Genomic DNA, 26,316 nt, shown 5'->3' with positions numbered 1-26,316 from the left:
TTCCTGTTTTTGCCACCAAAATGAATAACCTCACATTTATCCACATTATACTGCATCTGCCAAACATTTGCCCACTTACCCAGCCTATCCAAGTCACCTTGCAGTCTCCTAGCATCCTCCTCACAGCTAACACTGCCCCCCAGCTTAGTGTCATCCGCAAACCTGGAGATATTGCCTTCAATTCCCTCATCCAGATCATTAATATATATTGTAAATAGCTGAGGTCCCAGCACTGAGCCTTGCGGTACCCCACTAGTCACTGCCTGCCATTGTGAAAAGGACCTGTTTACTCCTACTCTTTGCTTCCTGTTTGCCAGCCAGTTCTCTATCCACATCAATACTGAACCCCCAATGCCGTGTACTTTAAGTTTGTTTACTAATCTCATATGTGGGACCTTGTCGAAAGTCTTCTGGAAGTCCAGATACACCACATCCACTGGTTCCCCCCTATCCACGCTACTAGTTACATCCTCGAAAAATTCTATAAGATTCGTCAGACATGATTTACCTTTCGTAAATCCATGCTGACTTTGTCCAATGATTTCACCACTTTCCAAATGTGCTGCTATCCCATCTTTAATAACTGACTCTAGCAGTTTCCCCACTACCGATGTTAGACTAACTGGTCTGTAATTCCCCGTTTTTCTCTCCCTCCCTTCTTAAAAAGTGGGGTTACGTTTGCCACCCGCCAATCCTCAGGAACGGCACGGACTTGTAGGGCCGAGATGGCCTGTTTCCGTGCTGTAATTGTTATATGGTTATATGGTTAACTACTCCAGAATCTAAAGAGTTTTGAAAGATTATTACTAATGCATCCACTATTTCTGGGGCTACTTCCTTAAGTACTCTGGGATGCAGCCTATCTGGCCCTGGGGATTTATCGGCCTTTAATCCATTCAATTTACCCAACACCACTTCCTGGCTAACCTGGATTTCACTCAATTCCTCCAACTCCTTTGACCCGCGGTCTCCTGCTATTTCCGGCAAATTATTTATGTCTTCCTTAGTGAAGACGGAACCAAAGTAGTTATTCAATTGGTCCGCCATATCCTTGTTCCCTATGATCAACTCACCTGTTTCTGACTGCAAGGGACCTACATTTGTTTTAACTAATCTCTTTCTTTTCACATATCTATAAATACTTTTGCAGTCAGTTTATATGTTCCCTGCCAGTTTTCTTTCATAATCTATTTTTCCTTTCCTAATTAAGACCTTTGTCCTCCTCTGCTGGTCTCTGAATTTCTCCCAGTCCTCCGGTATGCTGCTTTTTCTGGCTAATTTGTACGCATCATCCTTCGCTTTGATACTATCCCTGATTTCCCTTGTTATCCACGGATGTACTACCTTCCCTGATTTATTCTTTTGCCAAACTGGGATGAACAATTTTTGTAGTTCATCCATGCAGTCTTTAAATGTCTTCCATTGCATATCCACCGTCAACCCTTTTAGAATTAATTGCCAGTCAATCTTGGCCAATTCACGTCTCATACCCTCAAAGTTACCTTTCTTTAAGTTCAGAACCATTGTTTCTGAATTAACAATGTCACTCTCCATCCTAATGAAGAACTCAACCATATTATGGTCACTCTTGCCCAAGGGGGCACGTACAACAAGATTGCTAACTAACCCTTCCTCATTACTCAATACCCAGTCTAAAATAGCCTGCTCTCTCGTTGGTTCCTCTACATGTTGATTTAGATAACTATCCCGCATACATTCCAAGAAATCCTCTTCCTCAGCACCTCTGCCAATTCTCTTCTATTTCTACTTTCCACTTTTTCTTTTTCTTTTTTCTTTTTTATATACACACTTCAAGTTTTTCTATTCTCTACCATCTATTTTTCCACTCTTTCCTCTTTCTATTGTTTTCTTTTTCTTGTCTTGCTTACTTCCTTTTCATAACATAAAACTAGAGGTTGTACATAGAATGGATTACGGTATGACATAGTTGGCGCCTAAAATAAGGTTCCACTGTTCTGTTTTGTACTGTATTAACTTCTAATAAAATAAACAAAACAAAAAAAACCCAGAAATCTCCAGGTTGAGTTATTTTGCACCATTGTAGAGATGAAGGAAACGTCCAGAGCAGACTTATTTTGTCACTTGGCGTGGGTTTTCTCCGAGATCTTTAGTATCCTCCCACAATCGTACCGGTTTGTAGGTTAATTGGCTTGCTATAACTGTAAATTGTCCCTATTGGGTCTAGGATAGTGTTAATGTGCGGTGATCGCTGGTCGGCGTGAAGGGCCTGTTTCCATGCTGTATCTCTAAACTAAACTAACAACAGCAAAGGTGTTAGAACATTCAGAAGTGTCTTGCCAGCTACATTGCGATCATATTGTAACCGTGTAAGTCAATTTAATCTTTTGTCAGACTCAAACATGGTAGGGAACAATATCATTGTAGCTATTGAAATTGTATTGGAATAGCCTGCTGCTATTTTTGATCTTAAGAGTGTAAAAAACTTGATGTACTTTGCGTTGGGAGAGTCTGCTGAGAGGTTCTCCAAAAATGTTTGTTTCTCTTGATTAGTTAAGATTTTTGTATCAATCAGCTTCAGTCTTTGAGTGGCTTAGTTCATCAGCTCAGTGCATTGACACTTTGATGCTGCAATCATTATTTGCCTACTTCCACCACTACATTTGAGTAGTTCACTGAGAGGTGATATTGTTGGAAACAGAATATACAATACGTGCTTTTCTGCCGTTTAATGTTAATGTACTGATTGGCACATGCAATGGATTCACAATTCCCAGGAATGTCTCCAAACAAAACCACTGCCCATTGGAAGGAACAGAGTCCAGGATCACATATGCCTTCGGTGACATTCGGCTAGTTACCAGGGCTGTTGGTTTGTTTCTGTGTGGCAGATTCCCAGTATTCAGTCTTGCACCAAATTGATTTGTGTGTAGTGACTACCCAAAATCATCCAAATAGAAACCTCAAAGTTCATTGTTTCTCGTTGTAGTGGTTTGTGCTTTAGAAGTGATTAAAAGTTTTTATGTGAAAGCACCGAAGAAAAGTTATATCCATGATATGCACTCAAGAAGAATGTTCATTTCATTTCACTTAAACATTGAATTGCTTAACCTAGTCAATTTTAGAATGGGGATGAGAAAATATTCACTTTTGCAATTTGTTGCCTCATTATGTTGTATAGTTTGACTTTTCCTGGCTGAATTTAAATTGATGTTTAACAACCCCATGTTTCAAAACTGCACAATCATGTAGCAAATAAAGAATGCAAATGTAATTTTGTTATTTGAAAGTCACAAATTTAAACAAGAATTTCTATTTATATTCTAACAGGTATCTCCACTTCAATCAAATAGAATCTTTAGAACCAGCTTCCTTCAGTGACCTTCCAAAGCTCGAAAGGCTGTGAGTACTACAATTTCCTCTTGTATTTATAACATAAACATGTGAAATACTTTGGAGAAACAAGGAACTGCAGATGCTGGATTAAAAGAGTTACAAAGAGTTGTAACGGCCTGTCCCACTTGCCGATTTTTTTTGGCGATTGCCGGTATCATTGACTGACGTATCTGGTCACCGAAAAATACGCGGCGTGATGACGTATGACGCGCGGTGTTTTTTTTGTCCCCACTGGATTTTGAAATGTTCAAAATCTTTTGGCGACACTGATATGACGCCGAGAAAGTCGCCAAGTGGGACAGGCCGTGTAGTCTTCTTCTTGCGTATGGCGTGCACAGCCTAAAGTTGTAAGACAACTTGTTCTGTTTGATCTTCTGTTGGTGCACGCCAGGTTGATTGCATTCGTGGAAAAAGGATGGACCACGTGAAGGTTGCAATCTCCCACCCCAGGCCCTGTAGTAAATTCAATGGGTCAGGCAGCATCTCTGGAGGATATGGATAGGTGACATTTCGTGTTGGGCCTCTTCTTCAGACTGAGAAAGAATGCTGGAAGAGACGAGCAGGCAGGGCAAACAACAGGTGGTGTGAGACAAAGGGATTGAAGAGTTGGGAATTGTGAAGCTACAAGAAGAAGTGATAGATAGTAGGCCAGGTGAGGCCCAGAGGAGAGGAATAAGAGGCACAACCAGAATATGAGGCATTATTCCTCACGTTTTGCTTGTGGCCTCACTTTGGTAATAGAGGAAGCCCAGGACAGAAGGGTTTGGTGTGGAATGGGAAGTGGAGTTAAAATGGTTAGCAACCAGGAGATCCAGCAGGCCTTGGTGGACTGTTTCAGTGTACTACTTCTGTGCACTTGTATTGTATTTAAGTTGTGCTTATGTATAGTAATACGTTTACTGAACTGTATGCAAAAAATAATTTCACTGTATCTCGGTACATGTGCCAATAAACTACCATTGAGCACAAGTGTTGGGTGAAATGGTCGCTGAGTCAGCCTGCAGAAGGGTCCCAACCCAAAATGTTGCCCATCCATATTCTCCAGAGAATGGTGCCTGAGCCAATGAGTTACTCCAACTATTTGTGTTTGTTTCCAGTCACAGTGTTGAGTGTCAGTGAAAGGGTTTAGCTCTTGAAATGAGTGACAGGCATGTAAAGACAAGGAAGTTAAATTATGTTGTTGAATTATGTGAAAACTGTTGCCGTGAATACCGTTGTACCAAAATGCTTCTACATTCCTTTTATTGCATCTTTTAAACAACAAGGAACTAATCCCGAATCATTAAGCTGCTGCATTGCTGTGTTGTACTGTCAAACCTTTGTTAGAGTAAGCAGTGATCCCAGTCATCCTCTGCTTTTATGACTTAGATTATGTACAACAGGCACATTAAGGAGCTAGAGAGATCTCCACACAATAATCCAAGGATTCTCTACTATGGATAAGAGCAAGCAGGTTAATAGCCCTACTCAGAGTTGCTACCTTACAGCGAATGCAGCGCCAGAGGCCCGGGTTCGATCCTGACTACGGGGTTTGTACGTTCTCCCCGTGACTTGCATGGGTTTTCTCTGAGATCTTTGGTTTCCTCCCACACTCCAAAGACGTACAGGTATGTAGGTTAATTGGCTTGGTAAATGTAAAAATTGTCCCTAGTGGGTATAAGATGGTGTTAATGTGCCGGGATCGCTGTTTGGCGTGGATCCGGTGGGCTGAATGGGCCTTTTTCCACGGTGTATCTCTAAACTAAACTCCAGCATTAGCGGTGAATGGAGTACACCATCTTCCAAACTACCCATCTGCCAGTCATGTCAAACATCACCGGTGGCAAGGGATCAGCAAAACTTGTTGATCCCATGTGATCTTACCAGTCGCCACCCAACCAGAATGGAAATAAGTCTTCCTTGATTCAAAGGGACCAACTAAGAAAGAAGATGATCTTTGGCAAGGAATGCACATTCTAATTTTCATTGTCCAGATAAGCTATACAATCCTTCACAGTGGATCATGCTGAGAATGCAGCTAAAGGTTGCATTGTTTGCTGATGACACTGTGGTGGTGGGCCTGGTCTCAGACAACGATGAGAAGGCCTACCGGGAGGAGATGGCTGATCTGGCACTCTGGTGTCAGGACAACAGCCTCCTCTTGAACATCAAAAAAACTAAGGAGCTGATTGTAAGGAGCTGATTGTGGACTTTAGGAGGACACATCATCCGAGGACGTACACTTCATTGAGGATAAATGGGGATCCTGTGGATAGGGTGAACTGTTTTAAATACCTGGGAGTCCACATCTCTGAGGATATGACATGGGCATCACACGCTGCAGCACTCGTGAGTAAGGCAAGGCAGCGCCTTTACCACCTCAGGCAATTGAGGAAATTCAGAGTGTCTCCGAGGATCCTCCAGTGCTTCTACTCAGCGGCTGTGGAAAGCATCTTGTCCGGAAATATCACAATCTGGTTTGGGAATTGTTCTGCCCAGGACAAGAAGGCTCTGCAGAGAGTAGTGCGTTCGGCCGAACGCATTATGGGAACTACACTCACCCCTCTGCAGGAACTATACATCAGGAGGTCCAACTCCAGAGCCAATAAGATCATGGGAGACCCCTTCAACCCCTGCAACGGACTGTTCCAGCTGCTACGGTCAGGCAAACTCTTCAGTTGCCATGCTGTGAAAACGGAGAGGTTGAGAAGGAGTTTCTTCCCAGAGGCCATTAGGACTGTAAACTCCTATCTCACCAGGGACTAACCTTACTGTACCATTCTACTGTTTTTTTTTAAATTGCTTTTTTTTTTTTGCCCTTTTTCCTTCTGCCCACAATATTTAATATGTAAAAAAATATGTGATTCTGTTCCATTCTGTTTGTTTGTTTGTTTTTTTGTTTTTTGCACAAAGTCTGCGAGCATTGCCACTTTTCATTTCACTGCACATCTCGTATGTGTATGTGACAAATAAACTTGACTTGACTTGGCATTGACTACTTGTGAAGACTTTTGCCGAAGGTGATCATTGTAACAATTTATTTGATTCTGCAAGGAATGCTTTTTAGATTTCAGAATATTACATATATTGGACAAATATAAAATTAGTATTTACTAGCAGCTATCTTTATTTATTTTTATTTATTTATTTTTTCAAGAAGTCTCATTTTATTCCTTGGCAATCATGGGCATGAAAACATAGAGTGACATCGTTAAGCAGATGTTTTTGATAATTCTGTAAAAATAACATTTGGATTTTGTCTTTCAGTTTTTTGCACAACAATAGATTGTCGCAGATCTTGCCTGGAACATTCAGTCAGTTAGAGTCCATGAAAAGATTGTAAGTAGGAAGCTTTCTTTATGGGGAGATGGGGAAGGGAGTGATAAGGGTTCCAGTGTGAGCAACACTTGTAGTTACAGTGTCCACCATAATATTTGGGACAAAGACCCACCATTTATTTATTTGCCTCTGTACTCCTCAATTTGAGATTTGTAATAGGGAAAAAATCACATGTGGTTAAAGTGCACATTGTCAGATGATAATAAAGGCCATTTGTGTGCCTGAACCCCTCTGTCGGTGGATCACCAGCATCCTGACAGACAGGAAGCAGCATATGAGGCTGGGAAAGCACATCTCGGACCCGCAATCCCTCAGCATAGGAGCACCGCAAGGCTGCGTACTCTCCCCTCTACTCTACACCAATGACTGCACCTCCACAGACTCCTCTGTCAAGCTTCTCAAGTTTGCAGATGACACAATCCTGATTGGACTGATCCAGGATAGGGAGGAATCTGCCTACAGACAGGAATTGTCACAGCTGGCGTCCTGGTGCCATCGCAACAACCTGGAACCCAATGCTCTTAAGACAGTGGAATTAATTGAATTTAGGAGAGCTCCCCCTCCCCTCATCCCCCTCCCCTTATCCCCCTCCCCTCATCCCACTCACTATCAACAACACCACAGTCACATTTGTGGAGTCTTTTAAGTTCCTGGGAACCATCATCTCCAAGGACCTAAGGTGGGGGCCTACCATCGACTCCACAGTCATAAAGGCACAACAGAGGATGTACTTTCAAAGGCAGCTGAGGAAGCACAATCTGCCACAGGCAATGGTGGTCCAATTCTACACGGCCATCGTAGAGTCTGTCCACACCTTTCTCCATTATGGTCTGGTTTGGCTCAGCCACCAAACACGACACCTGGAGGCTGCAGCGTATCGTCCGATCAGCTGAGAAGGTTATTGGCTGCAACCTTCCCTCCATTGATGAACTGTACACTGCAAGGGCCAGGAAGTGAGCGGGTAAGATCATCTCTGACCCCTCTCACCCTGGCCACAAACTCTTTGAATCACTTCCCTCTGGAAGACGACTCCAGACTGTCAAAGCAGCCACGGCCAGACATAAAAACAGCTTTTTTCCACGAGTAGTAGCTCTACTCAATAGTAAAAAAATCTGTAGCCTCCTTTTGCTCTGGTATTTTGTTTGGTTCACATGTTTGATCAATGGTGTTTTATTATTAATGTTTTAGTGTTTTACGTGTCATTCGTAACTGCCACTGTATGTCATGTTGTCACTTGTGTGCGGAGCACCAAGGCAAATCCCTTGTATGTGAATACTAAGCCAATAAACATAGTCATTCATTCATTTTATACATTTTGGTTTCGCCATGTAGAAATTACAGCAGTGTTTATACATAGTCCCCCCATTTCAGGGCACCATAATGATTGGGACACAGCAATGCATGTAAATGAAAGTAGTTCATATGTCAAAAGATAAGTTTGCTCGTTTTTATGGTCATATAAATCCTACCTGTGACAGATGTAACTCTGAAGTGGCCTCACTGACCCATATGTTTTAGCCCTTCCACTTTTGGAAAAATATTGGAATGAAATCTTTGATACTATTTCTGTAGTTTTAGGTATTGATTTACAACCTCATCCTATTACTGCAATTTTTGGGCTACCAATGTTAGATTCTATTCATTTGTCCCATTCCGCCCATCGGCTGATTGCTTTTACCACATTCATTGCCAGAAGATCTATTTTATTTAAATGGAAAGACTCCAACCCTCCGACCACACTTCAGTGGTACTCTGAAACGATATCATGTTTAAATTTAGAAAAAGTCAGGAGTGACATTGTTGAACCCTTGGTTAAATTTGATAAGACTTGGGGAAGATTTATTCAACATTTTCATACGACATAAATTGTCCCCTCTCCAACCATTATAAAAATTATTTTACATTTATATGGTGGAACGGACTTGACGACAAACAGGAACTTAAATTGTTGAAATTCTTTGCAGCCCAGATTCTGTTTTGCTTTTTTCCCCCCTCTAGTTTAAGGGGAAGGGGGGGTCCCCTTTTTCTCTTTTTTTCTTTCTTTTTATCTTTGTTTTTTTTTATATATATATGTTTTCTTTTAAACATTTAGAAACATAGAAACATAGACTATATTTACATAGAGGTCTAATGTGTATTTAATGTGTATTTTGACACTAGACTCATATTTAGGTTATACGTGTTATTTTAATGTAATCCTGATCCCTATGTATCAATATCATTGTTATGTTTATCATTATTCTTTTTTTGTTTTGTTTTTGTTTGTGAAAAAAAAAAGCTGGTAAAAAGATTTTAAAAGAAAGAAAGAAAGTAGTCATGATTAGTGTTTTGTTGCATATCCTTTGCATGCAATGACTGCTTAAAGTCTGCGATTCATGGACATCACCAGTTGCTGGGTGTCCTCTCTGGTGATGCTCTGCCAGGCCTGTCTTGCAGCCATCTTTAGTTTATGCTTGTTTTTGGGGGCTAGTCCCCTTCAGTTTTCTCTTCAGCATATAAAAGGCATGCTCAATTTGGTTCAGATCAGGTAATTGACTTGAAAAACTCCTATGCTGCTTTAGCAGTATGTTTGCGATCATTGTCTTGCTGCAGAATGAACTGCTGGCAAATGGATTTTGAGGCATTTGTTTGAACTTGAGCAGATAGGATGTGTCTGTACACGTCAGCATTCATTATGCTACTATCATCAGTAGTTGTATCATCAATGAAGATAAATGAGCCAGTACCTTCAGCAGCCATTCATGCCCAGGCTATAATACCCCCACCACCGTGTCTCACAGATGAGGTGCGATGCTTTGGAACTTGGTCAGTTCCTTTTCTCCTCCATACTTTGCTCTTGCCATCACTCTGATATAAGTTAATCTTTGTCCTATCTGTCCACAAGACCTTTTTCCAGAACTGTGGTTGCTCTTTTAAGTATTTCTTGGCAAACAGTAACCTGGCCATCCTATTTTTGCAGCTAACCAGTGGTTTGCATCTTGCAGTGTAGCCTCTGTATTTCTGTTCATGAAGTCTTCTGCAGACAGTGGTCATTGACAAATCCACACCTGATTCCTGAAGAGTGTTTCTGATCTGTCGGACAGGTGTTTGGGGATTTTTCTTTATTATGGAGAGAATTCTTCTGTCATAAGTTGTGGAGGTCTTCTTTGGCCTGCCAGTCCCTTTGTGATTAGTAAGCTCACCAGTGCTCTCTTTCTTCTTAATGACGTTCCAAACAGATGATTTTGGTAAGCCTATGATTTGGCTGATGTCTCTAACAGTTTTATTCTTGGTTCTCTGTCTCATAATGGCTTCTTTGACTTTCATTGGCACAACTTTGGTCCTCATGTTGATAAACAGCAATAAAAGTTTCCACGGGTGATGGAAAGACTGGAGGAAAGACTCGGTGCTGAGAGCTTTCTTATACCTGCATTAGGGAGGCAATTAAACACACCTGAGCAATTAGAAACGTCTGTGAAGCCATGTGTCCCAAACATTATGGTGCTGTGAAATGTGGGGGGACAATGTATGTAAACACAGCTGTAATTTCTACATGGTGAAACCAAAATGTGTAAAAATACCCTTTATTAAAATCTGACAATGTGCTCTTTAACTATATGTGATTTTTGTTTGGTATTACAAATCTCAAATTGTGGAGTACAGAGGGAAAAAAAAAATGATGGTTCTTTGTCCCAAACATTATGGAGGGCACTGTGTATAATGATAATAGCAAAAAACAGCAAAAGTGAAGTGCCAATCTTTTTTTATTGTTGAAAGGAGAACAAGGAACCTTGAATATTGAAATTATTAACTTGATAGAATGCATATTGAAAAATTCAGAATAAACTGGGGCAGATTTGTGTAAACCTGTACCAGGTGGTTAGAATTGCATTGGGTGCACAATAAAGAGGAAAATCAGGTGGTGCATGAAAGAGATATTGTTAGTTTAATATTATACTAAAAGCAAAGAAAATTATGCATCTTTTTACTTGCAAGTTTTCCTATTCCCCTATTTTGCTGCATCCAGATGATCTGATGCACTTGGAACGGGAAAACTGCAGCTGTCTAGCGATGCAGTTAGTTTTCAGAAGAAATAGAGCTCGTGTTTAAAAAATGGGATGCTTGCCAAATATTATATATTTAACGTAGAAGGGATGCAGTGTTTGAGTTGGTCTTTGCTTCAAACGAGCAAAATGAATTAATATTTTTTTTATACAAAGATCCTGAATGTGTTATCTTTGTCTTAAAGACAGAAAGATCTGTTACTGAAGAGAAATGTGCATGCTTTAAATTTGCTTGAGTGCTGACTAAATAATTTTAGTTTCTGTTCCTCGTAAACTAGACCGTTTTCAATAATTTGAAACATGGAAATGTACATTAAAATAATATCTTATCTTCACAAAAGTATTTCTTTTTAATAGGAGATTGGACTCCAATAGCCTGAATTGTAACTGCGATCTGATGTGGTTGGCTGAGATGCTGCAGGAATATGCTGAATCAAGTAACACACAAGCAGCAGCTACCTGCGAGTATCCCAAAAGGCTGCAGGGAAGATCTGTTGCCACAGTTACACCAGAAGAATTCAATTGTGGTGAGTTTTAGTTTGGTCAAGGCAAGATTGATCACATTGTTGTCCAGGTATTTTATTACCAGCTGCCGGATTTACATGCCATTTTTCTGTCTATCTATATTATTAAATCTCTGATCATGACCACTTTTGGCCCACGGTGCTGCGATTTCCGACAGAACGCCGCCACCTACGGCCATCATTTTTGGCCACCTCGCTCAGAGCCCCTCTCTGCCTTACGGGTGCAGAGGATATTTACTATCGATGACAAATCAGAGAGATATTAATGTTTTTTTTTTAATTCACCATTCTCTCTGCTGCTCCTGCTGGAGGGAGTGGGAGGGACTATAAAACCAGGAAGTGGTGTACCTCACTCCCTCTCTGCAAGATGGATGAAGCAAAGGGTCACGTTTCTCTGAATAACACTGAACAAATGTCTACACAACTGTGAGTACCCATTATGTGGTTTGAAAATGAAAATATGGTTTGTTTGAGGTAAAAAGGCACTGCCTGCAAATGGTTGTTTGGGTGCTTTGGCTTGAAGTTGAAAGGCACTACTTACTGCAAATGGTGGGTTGGGAGCTTTGGTTTCAAGTTGAAAGGCACTACTTACTGCAAATGGTGGCTTGGGTGTTTTGGCTTGAAGTTGAAAGTCACTACTTACTGCAAATGGTGGCTTGGGAGCTTTGGCTTGAAGTTGAAAGTCACTACTTACTGCAAATGGTGGCTTGGCTGCTTTGAAAGGCACTACTTACTGCAAATGGTGGTGGCTTGGGTGCTTTGGCTTGAAGTTGAAAGGCACTACACTGCAAATGGTGGCTTGGGTGCTTTGGCTTGAGTTTGAAAGGCACTACTTACTGCAAATTGAGGCTTGGGTGCTTTGGCTTGAAGTTGAAATGCACTACTTACTGCAATTGGTGGCTTGCGTGATTTGCTTGAAGTTGAAAGGCACAACTTACTGCAAATGGTGGCCTGGGTGCATTGGCTTGAAGTTGAAAGGCACTACTTACTGCAAATGGTGGGTTAGGTGCTATGGCTTGAAGTTGAAAGGCACTACTTACTGCAAATGGTATCTTGGGTGCTTTGGCGAAGTTGAAAGGCTACTTACTGCAAATGGTGGCATGAGTTGAAAGACACTACTTACTGCAAATGGTGGCTTGAAGTTGAAATGCACTACTTACTGCAAATGGTGGCTGGTGCTTAGGCTTGAAGTTGAAAGGCACTAACTGCAAATGGTGGCATGAAGTTGAAAGACACTACTTACTGCAAATGGTGGCTTTGGTGCTTTGGCTTGAAGTTTGAAAGGCACTATTTACTGCAAATGGTGGCATGAAGTTGAAATGCACTACTTAATGCAAATGGTGTCTGGTGCTTTGGCTTGAAGTTGAAAGGCACTACTTACTGCAAATGGTGGCTTGGCAGCTTTGGCTTTTAAGTTAAAAAAAATCACCATTCTTTCTGCTGCACCTGCTGGTGGGAGGAGGAGGGACTATAAAACCAGGAAGTGGTGTGCCTCACAGTCTCTGCAAGATGGATGATGCCAAGGGTCACGTCTCTATGAGCTCTGAATAACACTGAACAAATGTCTACACAACTGTGTACCCATTATGTGGTTTGAAAATGAAAATATGGTTTGTTTGAGGTAAAAAGGCACTGCCTGCAAATGGTGGTTTGGGTGCTTTGGCTTGAAGTTGAAAGGCACTACTTACTGCAAATGGTGGCTTGGGAGCTTTGGTTTAAAGTTAAAAAAATCACCATTCTCTCTCTGCTGCAAATGGTGGCTTGGGTGCTTTGGCTTGAAGTTGAAAGGCACTACTTACTGCAAATGGTGGCAAGGGTGCTTTGCTTGAAATTGAAAGGCACTACTACCAAGAACCCATACCAGCATTCCAGAAAGCCCCCCCCCCCAACTGGCCATCAAGATTGGAATTGGTGGAGAGGTGGAATATAGCATTGGGGGACCAGCCCTCCTGTGTGAACATGGGACCCAACGGGTCCCACTTAGTCTAGTTTTATTTATATGCATATTCTGCAATGCTGTTGGGGATTGTGCTCTGCTAATCTCATGTAATTAATTAATTGCATATGATTGTCACTTTACACTAATGCTAATTTTATAATGGTTGAAACAGTTCTTTCTGAATTTAATTTAAATGCCATTTTTAATGCGAGACCTTTCTATTACAAATACAACTACAATTACAATTTAGTTAATTGTCATTTAAACCTCAAATGAAGTTCAAACAAAATTTGGTTTCTACAGTCATACAACAAAAAAAAACACATTAAGCAAAACTTGAATTAAAAGGCACTACATAAACATCCAAATAGTGAATGGGTGACTGTGCTGGAAGGCAAAGTCACTCTCTACCTCTCCATTCTTCTCCCCGATACCAAAGCACCCAGAAAGGGCCCCCCCCCCCCCCTGTTAAAGCAGCCCGGCAATGTAAGGCCCCGCTCGCTGGAGAGGTTTTCAATATAGCAATTGGGGGACCAGCCCTGCTGTTGCGGGACATGGGACCCAAAAGCGGTCGCCCACCAGGGACCCGCGAGCTCCCAATGTCACCGTCCACAGGCCTGCAGCCGGAGCCACCGAAGGTCCATAGTCGAGTCACAGCCGCGCGCCACCACAACTCTCCACGCTCCAAAGCCGGCCAGCTCCACGATGGTAAGTCCGCGACTGGAGCCCCCAGATCATTCTGGATGGAGGCTGCTCCACGGTTTAAGGCCCCAACCTTTCAACGGAGACCCGACAATTACAATTTAGTTTCCCATTTAAACCTCAAATGAAGATTTAAAAATTTGGTTTCCCCAGTCCCCAACAAAGAGAAACAATTAAAAAACACATATATGAACCAAAACAAACATACTACACCATCATAGGGACAAAAATTTTCAAAAGACAGGCGGGCTACAGAGGCCGCTGCTCTCATCGGTTCTCTCGATGCCTTCTAAAACATTATTCAGGTGGTTTTTAAGGAAATGGATGCCGTGTCCGAAAGTGAAATATTAAATTGTAGAATATTTGCAAAATAATAGCTGGTTATTAAGCCTGTAGGGTTAGAAATGTGTCCAATAGCTTGGTCAGAAGATGGATTTGAGAAACTTAAAAAGACCATTGTGAAGGAGAAGCTCTAAAAAGTAGAACATGGTAATTATCACACTTCAGGTCAAAGTTCAGAGTTTGTAGTTCTGGGGTGTGATGGTGAGAGCTGTGGCTATCTTGGGCTGTGGAGTGTTGATCTAAGGTGTAGATCAAGCCTTATTATTCCATGCCATTTATAATCACCACTACACATATATGCATGCCACTCATTACATGGTATTACTGTACTACACAGCTTTACACTAACGAGGTCAGCCAGCTCTCACAAGCCACGCCAAGCTGAATATGAATGGCTGGCAGTTTAAATGTTCCGGATTACTTATGGAATAAAGATTGATCTTTCACTATGTGTGTTGTTGTGGATCATTCGCAAACATAAGGTGAGGCAGGCAAGGTGAGAAAGATTAACGGTTTAATGTAACCCGTGATGAAGATGTGGGTGATTAAGGTGAGTAAGTTTAGGAAATATATTTTCAGACAAATTGGTGTTTATGGGGAAAGTAAAGAGCATGCAAGGGAAATATTAAGGTTTTGGGTAAAAGTCTCGAAATAGAAGCAGTGGAGAATGAGGCTGAAATTCATCCTGACGTGAAACATGGTTGTGAATACAACTTCATGCTTCTCAGCAGCCACCGATTCATTGTATAACTTCTGGCCCAGAGAGAAAAATATTTCTACCAAATAAAACTACAAGATGCTCATTCCTTCTAAGCCAACCTGATCTCCCGGTTGCCAGACACTTTAATTCCCCATCCCATTCCCACACTGACCTTTCTGTCGGCCTCCATTGTCAGAGTGAGGCCAAATGCAAATTGGAGGAAAAGCACCTCCTATTTCACTTGGGCAGCTTATAACCCATATTGATTTCTCTAACCAACCCTTGCATCCCCTCTCTCGCTGTCCCTCCCCCACCCACTAGCTTCAAAGTCGTCATCTTAAATCTTATTGTCTGTAACATGTTTTTACCTAGCCCACGTCTAACAATGGTCTGTTTCTTTTATCATCATTACTTTTTTGCATATCTTTCATTCATCTGTTCTATATCTCTCTATCACCATCTATGTCTCTCGAGTCCCTTTCCCCTGACACTCAGTCACTTACAGTGCCCTCCATAATGTTTGGGACAAAGACCCATCATTTATTTATTTGCCTCTGTTCTCCACAATTTGAGATTTGTAATAGAAAAAAATCACATGTGGTTAAAGTGCACATTGTCAAATTTTTATTAAAGGCCATTTTTATACATTTTGGTTTTACAGCTGTGTTTATACATTGTCCCCCCATTTCAGGGCATCATAATCATTGGGACATATGGCTTCACACATGTTTGTAATTGCTCAGGTGTGTCGATTTCATGCCTCCTTAATGCAGCTATAAGAGAGGTCTCAGCATCTAGTCTTTCCTCCAGTCTATCCATCATCTTTGGAAACTTTTATTGTTGTGTATCAACATGAGGACCAAAGTTGTGCCAATGAAAGTCAAAGCAATTATGAGAGTGAGAAACAAGAATAAAACTGTTAAGAGACATCAGCCAAACATTAGGCTTACCAAAATCAACTGTTTGAAACATCATTAAGAAGAAAGAAAGGCCTGACATGCCAAGGAAGACCTCCACAGCTGATGACAGAAGAATTCTCTCTATAATAAAGAAAAATCCTCAAACACCTGTCCGACAGATCAGAAACACTCTTCAGGATTTGGTTTGGGAACTGCTCTGCCCAGGACAAGAAGGCTCTGCAGAGAGTAGTGCGTTCAGCCGAATGCACTATGGGAACTACACTCGCCCCCCTGCAGTAACTATACATCAGGAGGTGCAACTCCAGAGCCAACAAGATCATGGGAGACCCCTTCACCCCAGCAACGGACTGTTCCAGCCGCTACGGTCAAGCAAACGCCTCCGTTGCCATGCTGTGAAAACAGAGAGGATGAGAAGGAGTTTCTTCCCAGAGGCCATTAGGACTGTAAACTCATATCTCACCAGGGACTAACTTTACTGTACCGATTTGCTGCTGTTTGGTGTCTTTTTAAAATAGCTGTTTTTTCTTTTTTTTCCTCCCACAAATATGTAATATGTGATTCTGTTTTGTAGTTTTTTTGCACAATCCACAAGCATTGCCACTTTTCATTTCACTGTACCTCTTATGTGTATGTGACGAATAAACTTGACTTGACGACTTGAATTGAGCATGCCTTTTATTTGCTGAAGAGAAAACTGAAGAGGACTATCCCCCCCCCAAACAAGCACAAGCTAAAGATGGGTGCAATACAGGCCTGGCAGAGCATCACCAGAGAATATACCCAGTAACTGGTGATGCCCATGAATCGTAGACTTCAAGCAGTCATTGCATGCAAATGATATGCAACAAAATACTAAACATGACTACTTTCATTTACATGATTGATGTGTCCCAAACATTATGGTGCCCTGAAATGGGGGGGGACTATGTATAAACACTGCTGTAATTTCTACATGGTGAAACCAAAATGTATAAAAATGGCCATTATTAAAATCTGACAATGTGCACATCTGACACACGTGATTTTTTTTTCTATTACAAAACTTAAATTGTGTACAGAGGCAAATAAATAAATGACGGGTCTTTGTCCCAAACTATGGAGGGCACTGTATTCCTTTTCTCCAGTCATGCTGTCTGACCCACTGAATTACTCCAGCTTTTTGGGTCTACCTTCAGACAAAAAAGTTACATGTCTGCTCAGCTACTGAGAACATATTTCATCATTGCCACTCAGCCAATGAGAATGCACTAAGTGATAACCTGCTTTCGAGCTGATTCAATGAGCTAGATCATAACATTTCAATGAGCATTCCCATCCTGGCTGCTGGACAGGGTACTGGGCAGCGTGGTTCAGTCTGAGCTAGCGGATGGTTAAGCGTCTGGTGTTTGAGAGCTTGTTGCATGTGAGTTACTGATCTTCTTTCCATCTGCTTGTCTGTGATGCAGAATGTGTGCCAAAGTTCCATGAAGGACTGGGGGTGGTTTTCCATTCAGAGATGTAATATGTATACAAGCTGCTGTTGGATTTCTTCTGAATTCAGGTCCACAGTGGAGTATCGACCTCTGATTAGAAGTCTGTTTGATACAAAACTAAAACCCAATTCAAATCCAACCTCTCGAGTCTGAGCACCTATTAATATTCTCATAAATGTTATGAACTGGCCATTGCCATGCATAAAACGCTCTCAATCAAATGTGTAATTAATCTGTTTGAAGATGAAATACGAAAGATTGACCAGGAACAGAGGACACATATGGTGTTAGTTTAAAAAAAAAAGTATCTTGAGCCTTTGTAAGTAAGGTCGGCATAGACTGACTGGATGTGATTAGTAGCAATGTTACAACATTTTGAGATTTTAAAAATCAAGTCTTTAATTTACCCCATCACATAAAGCATAAAAAGTTTAATTTGACACCTAATTCACTTTCATATCTTCAGTGTTAAAAAAGTTATGGCCATTTTCATACTCGGAAATTGACATCTTGTTTCCTGTTGCTTTTTCATTGACTTAACACAAAAGCTGTGATCGAGAACATTTAAAAGCCCATAACTTTCTTAAAATTTAAGAGAACTGAAAGAAATTTTCAGTTATTATAGATTGAAGCATTCCAAAACAAATATGAAACAATCTTACTTAGATTACTTGAAATTAGAGCATATAATTAGTTAGTTACCTAATTGTAACTAATTACAAAATTCAATTACTAGATCAAAACATCTATCCATTTCTTAAGAATAGATTAACATTTTTAAATAGCCTAATTGTCCAAATAACATTCACACAAGAATTCAGAATATAACATAATTTTTAAATCTCATTGTCATCTCATAGGCCAAATGGAAGGAATTTAATGTTTAATACCTGTAAATTAATGGCCATTTAAATCAGCTTGCAAGTGGGATTTTCTGGATTTGGAACGTTGAGGTTGCAGTGATTTAGTCCCCATATCGGCAGCAAATACACTGCCGGCTCGTTCGGGGACTAAATCACCGTTTCGCAACTTAAAATGTGAATTAAAGACATTTTAAGAAACACTTTTATACAAAAAAATAAACAACTTTCTTTTACCTGTCCCCTACATAAAATCCGGCCCCATTGTCGGCATTGACGGCTTCAGAAGCTGATTTTAAAATCACTCCAGCGATTAACTTGTCGGGCAAATTTTTTAAAAAAACACACAGAACGGCCGTCGGAACGATTCTTTAGCAACATCTTGCACTCCAACAATTATAATCTAGGACCAGGTCGGGGAAAAAACGCGTTTTAACCCCGCCCCGCCCCCCCTCAAACGCGTCAAAATCGCGCACACGGCCAGTGGCAGAATTGCAGCACCGCTGAAGGTAAGTATTGTAACATACCTATGATTAGGCCTCGATGTGAGCACAGGATGTGAGCTCTCCTCATCTAAAGCTGCACCATCTGCCTAAATTATGTTGACTGTTATGAGATTAGTTGAGTCTCCAGTCTTGTCATTGTGATCAGATGTTCATTGCACTACATTGGAATAGCCATCTGATTTTAATTTAGTTCCGGGTCTGTTGTTTTAAACATAAAATTATTATTCTAAGTTTATTTCGTGCAAATGATAGTGTTATGTTTTGAAGTGACCAGCATGTGCACATTTGTTATTAGCTTATTTGTTATGGCAAGATATGACAGTGGCCAACATGCTAGTACATCAGGCAGGCAGCCACATTTGGATATCTTTAATGTATTTTGATACTTTCTTCCATTGTGAAGTTGGAATCTAATTTTAAATTAGTTCTCAATCTACATAGAGAAACCACGAATCACAACGCAGCCACAGGATGCGGATGTAACATCTGGGAACACTGTGTACTTTACCTGCCGAGCTGAGGGAAATCCAAAGCCTGAAATAATTTGGCTTCGTAACAAGTAAGTTGATATCTATCAACTGCTTTTGCAGCTTTTTTTGTGTGAATATGGTTATTGCAAAAGTTGAAATCTGTAGTAACATCTTGGAAGCAGTTCACGTGCATCTATCTATCTATTAATATATATAAAACTCTCGTGCCATCCGACCGGCTGCCGTCCGACTGCCTTTCTGCCCTTTGATTCATTGACGACTGCTCCTTCCTATCAGCTTCCAACACACTTCAATACAAAGTTGCAAGACAGGAACACTCTGAACTTTTCACTGCTGCAGCAGCCAGGGGAGGTGCAATTGGATTTTTTTTTAAATCCACTGCTGAGGGAGGCAGGGGAGTGCTTGAATCTTACATTTGGGAACGGGTTCAGTTCCGTTGGAGGAGACGGGTGCATGGTGGAATATTGGGTTGGGGGATCACACCATTGGGGGAGCAGACCCAATGGGTCTGCACTTGGTCTAGTATGATTTAAATACGAGTCCCTGGAGCCAACCTACACTAAAGGTGTCCAAACATTTTGGGCCTTGTTTGGGTTGATCAGGTCACTGCCTAGTTAACCTACCTCATGAACCATGAATGGGACCAGCTGCTACTTGCAAAGTGGAACATTATTATGTATTGTTATAATTAATCTTCAAGATTAATTTTTTGCCTATGGAGTGATAAATAAATAATTTTCACTTCCTATGTGGGAAAGAATTGGAAAAGTTTCTTCTCATGGAGATGTGGAGGCAGTTAATCATTGTTAATATCGTCCTTTTGTAAAAATTGGAATAATGGATTGACATCTTGTTTGTGTGTGGAAATTGAATTGAGTTTGATACAAAATGCTAAAGTAATTCAGCGGGTCAGGCACCATCTCTGGGTTGCCATTCCATCCTTCCATTCCTTCTTTGGAGAAAAGGAATAGATGAAGTTTCAGGTCAGAACCCTTCTTCAGACATTGAGCTGTTGCTTTGAATTAAAAGAAGAGACTGGAATTTACAGGTGAAGGTGAAATCCTTTTGGCTGGCCAAGAGTTTCAGAGTATAATTCTCCCGTGCCAAATAAGATATGGTTCTTTTTGATGTTTCAGATTAATCTTCAGGATAAGAGTCACAGTTTGGCTTCTCGCTCTTCTACAGGCAGGCACATAACCTAAACCAACAGCTTTGCGTAACGTAGAATGAAACGTTGTGTTGCTTTCAGCACTGCGGCAACATCTCCATGTTTATGTCAGTATGGTGGTTTACACTGCGAATTGTTTGGACAACTCATACAACAATAGCTGAGATATTTATGCCTTAGTTTATGCACAAATTGACTTACACTTTTATTGATATTGGTTCATTAATGTCATGTGTACTGAGAAGCAGTAAGAAACTTTGTTTTGCATGACAGCCAGAAAAACGTCATTGGTTAAAAATGCAAAAATATATATTAATACCTCTTATTTATGCAACATTATTGTTTGGCATTCATAAGATCCCTATTGTAGATACCTTAAATAGCATTGGTCAATGTGTCTGGTACAAATATAATCATACCATTCATGAGTACAAATCAAGTGTTTTTCATTGTGATTTAACAATAATTATAGTAATTATAGTAATCTGGGAGCTTCATAGAAACTTTCTAAAATATTAGAAATGCATATTTTTAGCATGTGTTGACATATTCACTGATTCATGTCACTTAATATCTAATACTTTCTGGGCATGGTAGAATTTACAAACAGATGAAATTGATACTCAAATGTACATTGACATTCATTTAGTCTCAGATATCTCAACTATTTTAATTTTTTAACTATTTTAATGGCAGGCAGTGACTAGTGGGGTACCGCAATGCTCAGTGCTGGGACCTCAGCTATTTACAATATATATTAATGATTTGCAACATCTCCAAGTTTGTGGATGACACGAAGCTGGGGACAGTTTTAGCTGTGAGGAGGATGCTAGGAGGCTGCAAGGTGACTTGGATAGGCTGGGTGAGTGGGCAAATGCATGGCAGATGCAGTATAATGTGGATAAATGTGAGGTTATCCACTTTGTTGGCAAAAACAGGAAAGTAGACTATTATCTGAATGGTGGCCGATTAGGAAAAGGGGAGATGCAACGAGACCTGGGTGTCATGGTACACCAGTCATTGAAAGTAGGCATGCAGGTGCAGCAGGCAGTGAAGAAAGTGAATGGTATGTTAGCATTCATAGCAAAAGGATTTGAGTATGCAGTTGTACAGGGTCTTGGTGAGACCACACCTGGAGTATTGCGTACAGTTTTGTTCTCCTAATCTGAGGAAAGACATTCTTGCCGTAAAGGGAGTACAGAGAAGGTTCACCGGACTGATTACTGGGATGTCAGGACTTTCATATGAAGAAAGACTGGATAGACTCGGCTTCTACTCGCTAGAATTTAGAAGATTGAGGGGGGATCTTATAGAAACTTACAAAATTCTTAAGGGGTTGGACAGGCTAGATGTAGGAAGATTGTTCCCGATGTTAGGGAAGTCCAGAACAAGGGGTCACAGTTTAAGGATAAGGGGAAATCTTTTAGGACCGAGATGAGAAAAACATTTTTCACACAGAGAGTGGTGAATCTCTGGAATTCTTTGCCACAGAAGGTAGTTGAGGCCAGTTCATTGGCTATATTTAAGAGGGAGTTAGATGTGGCCCTTGTGGCTAAAGGGATCAGGGGGTATGGAGAGAAGGCAGGTACAGGATACTGAATTGGATGATCAGCCATGATCGTATTGAATGGCGGTGCAGGCTCGAAGGGCCGAATGGCCTACTCCTGCACCTATTTTCTATGTTTCTATTTGTGTTGATCTGTAGAATCTGGCTGCATGTTTGAAATGTTATGAGCATGCTGCTCTGTTGCTGGTGTAATCAGTGTGGATCAAAATACCGATCTATTTCAGAAATCACTTAAATTCCAACCAGAAAAATGTCATTGGTTAAAAATGCAAAAATAAATACCTCTAATTGATAATTTATGAAACATTATTTCTTGGCAGTCATAAGCATGCCTATTGCAGATAACTTAATTAGCATTTATATTTGTCAATGTGCTTGGTTACAAATATAATAACCACTGATTTAAGCTTACTATTTGGATTTTATTTTTAATTAAATGCCTAAAATTACTAGGGGTAAATTATGGGTGATTTTGTTCTTTTACAGTAATGCACTAGATATGAAGTATAATCCACGCTTAAATCTATTTAATTCTATATACCTCCCCCGCACATTACAAGCCACCCTTCAGTTCCCTGGATTTTCCAAACCCAGGTCCCCCCTCTGGTGGCCTGTAAAGGCACAACCTACAACTGGGCCTGGTGCCCCACCCCTTTCAGGATTGGAAATGATCTTTTTATGCATCCCTAGGGAAAAATCCTTTATCCAATACATAAGAGATTTTGCCACTGGAAATAATTAATTTGCCTTCTGCAAACTAATGGGCGTTTTTATCCCATTGCAAACCATTTAAAATGTTTTCAATAATTTAAAAAAAAAATGCCCCAAAGCTAAATAATTCAGACATGAAATCCGAATTAATAAGCAATTTTACGTCCCATTATTTTTTTTTTTGGAGGGTGAAAAAATAGATTTTTTTAAACCATTTTCCATAACAATTAGAGGGTTTTTAACTAAAATTTGTAAAATGCCCCCTGCTTGCATAAATTTACATAGCCGAGTTTGGTTGGGGGGGGTGGGAGTTTTTGGAGAAAAATTTGTTTTTGGTGCCACTGAAGAACAAAAACCGGTCCCTATTGGTAAATTTTGGAAAGGGAAAACGTGTTTTAAAGTGATAGTAAAGTTTTGGATATTTTAGAAGAATACTTAATTGTTTATGCATCAACTTTGACACCTCGCACCTTTTTTCGTTATAAATTTTTTTTGTTTTTTTTTTTTTGTACTCCATGGGCAACATTTTGAATTAATTGTTTTGAATCTGCCAACAAGCCTAGCGAATCAGAATTGGAAGTAATTACATTCTCAACTTACACCAGTTTTTTATCAACTTTTTTTTTTTTGCAACAGTAAAAACAGTTGCCAAAAGCTTAAAATGCCCCCCTTCACCGAATTTTTTTTTTTAAAAAATCCAATTTTTCCCTTTTGTTTTTTCCCCCTGCATGTAAAATGTTGCCATGGTGGTTTTGAAAGTGAATTTACTGTTTAAGACCTTGAAATGTCCGTTTCTGGCATTGAATTTTTGTGACTTCCTGTTTTTTCCAACTTAAATAGCTCGGGCCCCCTGCTTTTTTTGTTGTAAATTTCCAAGCCCCCACAAAACCCCCCACGGTGAGGGTCCTTTGGGGTTCCCCCGTTTGGAAGTGGGGTCCCCAACCTTTTGGAAGTGCCCCAAAGTGCAACTGGAAAACCCCTTCCACAACCCACGGATAACCTTGGATGAGAACGTTGAATGGGTTCCTCCCCCTTTTTTGCCCCATGAAATCCCTCGCTACTTTACCTAAACTTTCCCCTCAGGTGGACAAAACCTTGCTTAATATACAAATCCCCGGTTAAAAAGGCCAACCGGAATGGGGTGGACATATACTTGGTCTTTTAGCAAACAATAATCCAAAGACTCCTCCTGTTCAAGCAAAATGCATTCCATAAATTAAATTAAAAAGGTAAAGTTTTTAATTGGCAAACTGGTCCAGAACAACCCATTTGTGTTGTGCCTTTAATGAGGAAATAGGGCCATATTTGGAAAGCCCCAATTTTTTACCCTTGGGTTTTTTTCCCCATAAAAAAACACCATCAAGGGTTTTTTTGCTTTTACCATTTTTTAAGTTTTTTTTTGGCAATAACCTTTACAAATTTTTATTAACAACCTTTGGGCAAAACCCAATTCATGAAAAACGAAAGGCCCCTTTCCCTAAGTGGGTGGTTTAAGCATCCTTCCCCCTAAACCCCCTCCCTTCCATTTCATCATTCCATCCTGGCTTTCCTCTTAAACGTGCCAATGCGGGGGCCCTATTTATCTGAAATTACTGTTTTTGGACATCCACCACTTCTTAACAAATCTTCCCCCTGGAAAATTCTGGAAGTTTTTCTCCTGAATTAATTTTTTAACCATGGGGCGTTTAAATTGCTGAAACTATTTTTTTAATTTGGATCGTTTGTTTTTTTGTCCTGGAAAGGGCTTAAGTGGAAAATAATGTATTTTTCCAAGTTTCCCTGACGGTCAATTTTATAATCCCTTTTTAAGACCTTTTTTATTAAGGTCCCATGCCTTATTTTTTCCCCTTTTCCCTTATGGAATGGTTTTTTTTTATTTTTCCCCTTAATTTTTTTTTTCTTTTCCTAAATTTGGAGCCTTTTTATTTCCTAGGTGCCAATCTTGTCCTTACCTTCTTCCCAAATAAACTTCTTGAAACGTATTCAATGGAAAACGACTGTTTTTTTCCCAGCTCACTAAAACTAGGTTCAACCAATCAATGCACTGGTGATTGGTACAAAACTCCTAATCTATTTTTTCCCCTGCAAATCCCTCCCCGCCACCATTTGTTGCCTTTTTATTGACGACCCACTTTTTAAAACTGCTTTTTTTGTTGCAGATGTGGGGGGGAAATGAAAATCCCCGAGCCCAACAAGACGGAACAAAACCCCAACATGGGCCCCACAAAGGCCAACACCATCCAACCACCAAATTACCCCAACGTCCCCCCCCCCCCCCCCCAGGTATTGAAAACCATAGGTTTTTTTTACCGGAAGGCCTTGTGGGCAGAAACCACTTTGTTTTGTGCCCCCAGTAACAAATGGGCCCTCCCCCCCCAATTGTAGGAAAAAAGAACCATTTCAAAATTTTCTTCCAACAAATTGTTTATAACCTCAAGAACCTTTACAAGCAACGGAAACCAGGTTTCCCATCCCTCGCGCCCCCGTCCCCCCAAGTCCAATGCCGATTACACTTAAATTTTTTCTCCCTAAAGTCCCCCCCACATCCTACTTGGCAACTCAGCACCCCTAAAAACCCCCCTCGGCATTTCCTTGTTTCCCTTCCCCCATATGTAAGTATCCCAATTTTTTAATTGTTTTAAAATGTCAAACTCCGAAAACTTGCCTTCCTTCCCACCAACCCATCCACCCTGAAAATCCCTCCAAAGTTTTCCCCCACCCAGCTACCACCCTCCTTCCTTGAGTAAAGATGTTTTTTTCCCCCTCCATGTTACCCCTAAACCTTCCTTTTCCCCCATAATTTGTTTTCCAGTCCAAATGTCCCTCCTTGTTTTTTTGAAATCTTTCCCTACCCTCTCAAAGGGAAAAACCGTAACCAACGTCAACCTCCTGTTCCCCCCCCCCCCCCGTAACCCCTCCTTCATCATTTTTTTTAACAGACCCCCCCTCTTATCCAAGTTTTTCCCCCCCCTTAACCTTCCTTGGCCCCCCACTCCCAAAAGAATAAAGACTTACCTTGTTTTTTCAAACCTTTCCTCCCCCGGTACTTAGTTTTTTTTGGTTCCAACCATATTTTATTTGAATTAAAAATCTTTTATAAGTAAACTTCATTTGCTTTAAACAGCAAACTTAAATTGGTTTTTTTTTTTTTTTTTGTTAACCTCCCCCCCTTTAATTTGGCATCCCCCTCCACATTTCACCAACCAAAAAAGGTTAATTTCCCTTCTTTTTCAATGGCCTTTCTCTTTTTCCTTCCCATTTTTTTTTTTTTTTTTTTCCATAGGCTCCAACACCTTCCAAAAGTTGTTTTTCAGCTCGCATCAAGTCCCTTTTTTTCCCTGAAGAATTCATCCAATCTGTCAGTTTTTCTTGTATTGTTTGTGGGCAAAACCCCCTATAAGAATTTTTTTTTCCCACTGTGAGGCCGAGGGTAAACAAAAAATCCCGCACCAACGTACCTGACCTAACGGAGTCTTTCACTTTTGGGTCATGTTTTATTGTTCATCTCCCAGTCCCCTTATCCCTTTAAAAATCGTGGTTAAACATCCTTTACCACACTTTGTAAAATTGGATCCCCTGTTGGTAATCATGTAAAAATTGGTGGTGTTTCTGCCGAAACCTGTTTTAGCAACGCAACCAAAAAAATTCCCGTTTACCTCCTGGTACCCCCCGGTACAT

At 40.5% G+C, this 26,316-nt stretch overlaps 1 protein-coding gene across 1 annotated transcript in view; it reads left to right on the top strand.

Annotated features, from left to right (window-relative positions):
* The window catches only part of LOC129696870 (peroxidasin homolog), a 217,670-nt gene that overhangs the window by 132,843 nt on the left and 58,511 nt on the right, over positions 1-26,316 (top strand). The window contains exons 5-9 of the mRNA XM_055634944.1: positions 3,310-3,381; positions 6,622-6,693; positions 11,094-11,263; positions 19,143-19,260; positions 22,414-22,568. Coding sequence (XP_055490919.1) covers positions 3,310-3,381; positions 6,622-6,693; positions 11,094-11,263; positions 19,143-19,260; positions 22,414-22,568 — 587 coding nt within the window. The remainder of the gene's footprint in view (positions 1-3,309; positions 3,382-6,621; positions 6,694-11,093; positions 11,264-19,142; positions 19,261-22,413; positions 22,569-26,316) is intronic.

Source organism: Leucoraja erinacea, chromosome 5 (assembly GCF_028641065.1).
Source record: "Leucoraja erinacea ecotype New England chromosome 5, Leri_hhj_1, whole genome shotgun sequence".
In the NCBI taxonomy this organism is placed as follows: domain Eukaryota; kingdom Metazoa; phylum Chordata; class Chondrichthyes; order Rajiformes; family Rajidae; genus Leucoraja; species Leucoraja erinaceus.
Note: the sequence above shows the minus strand (reverse complement) of the source record. Positions and strands in the feature narration are given on the sequence as shown.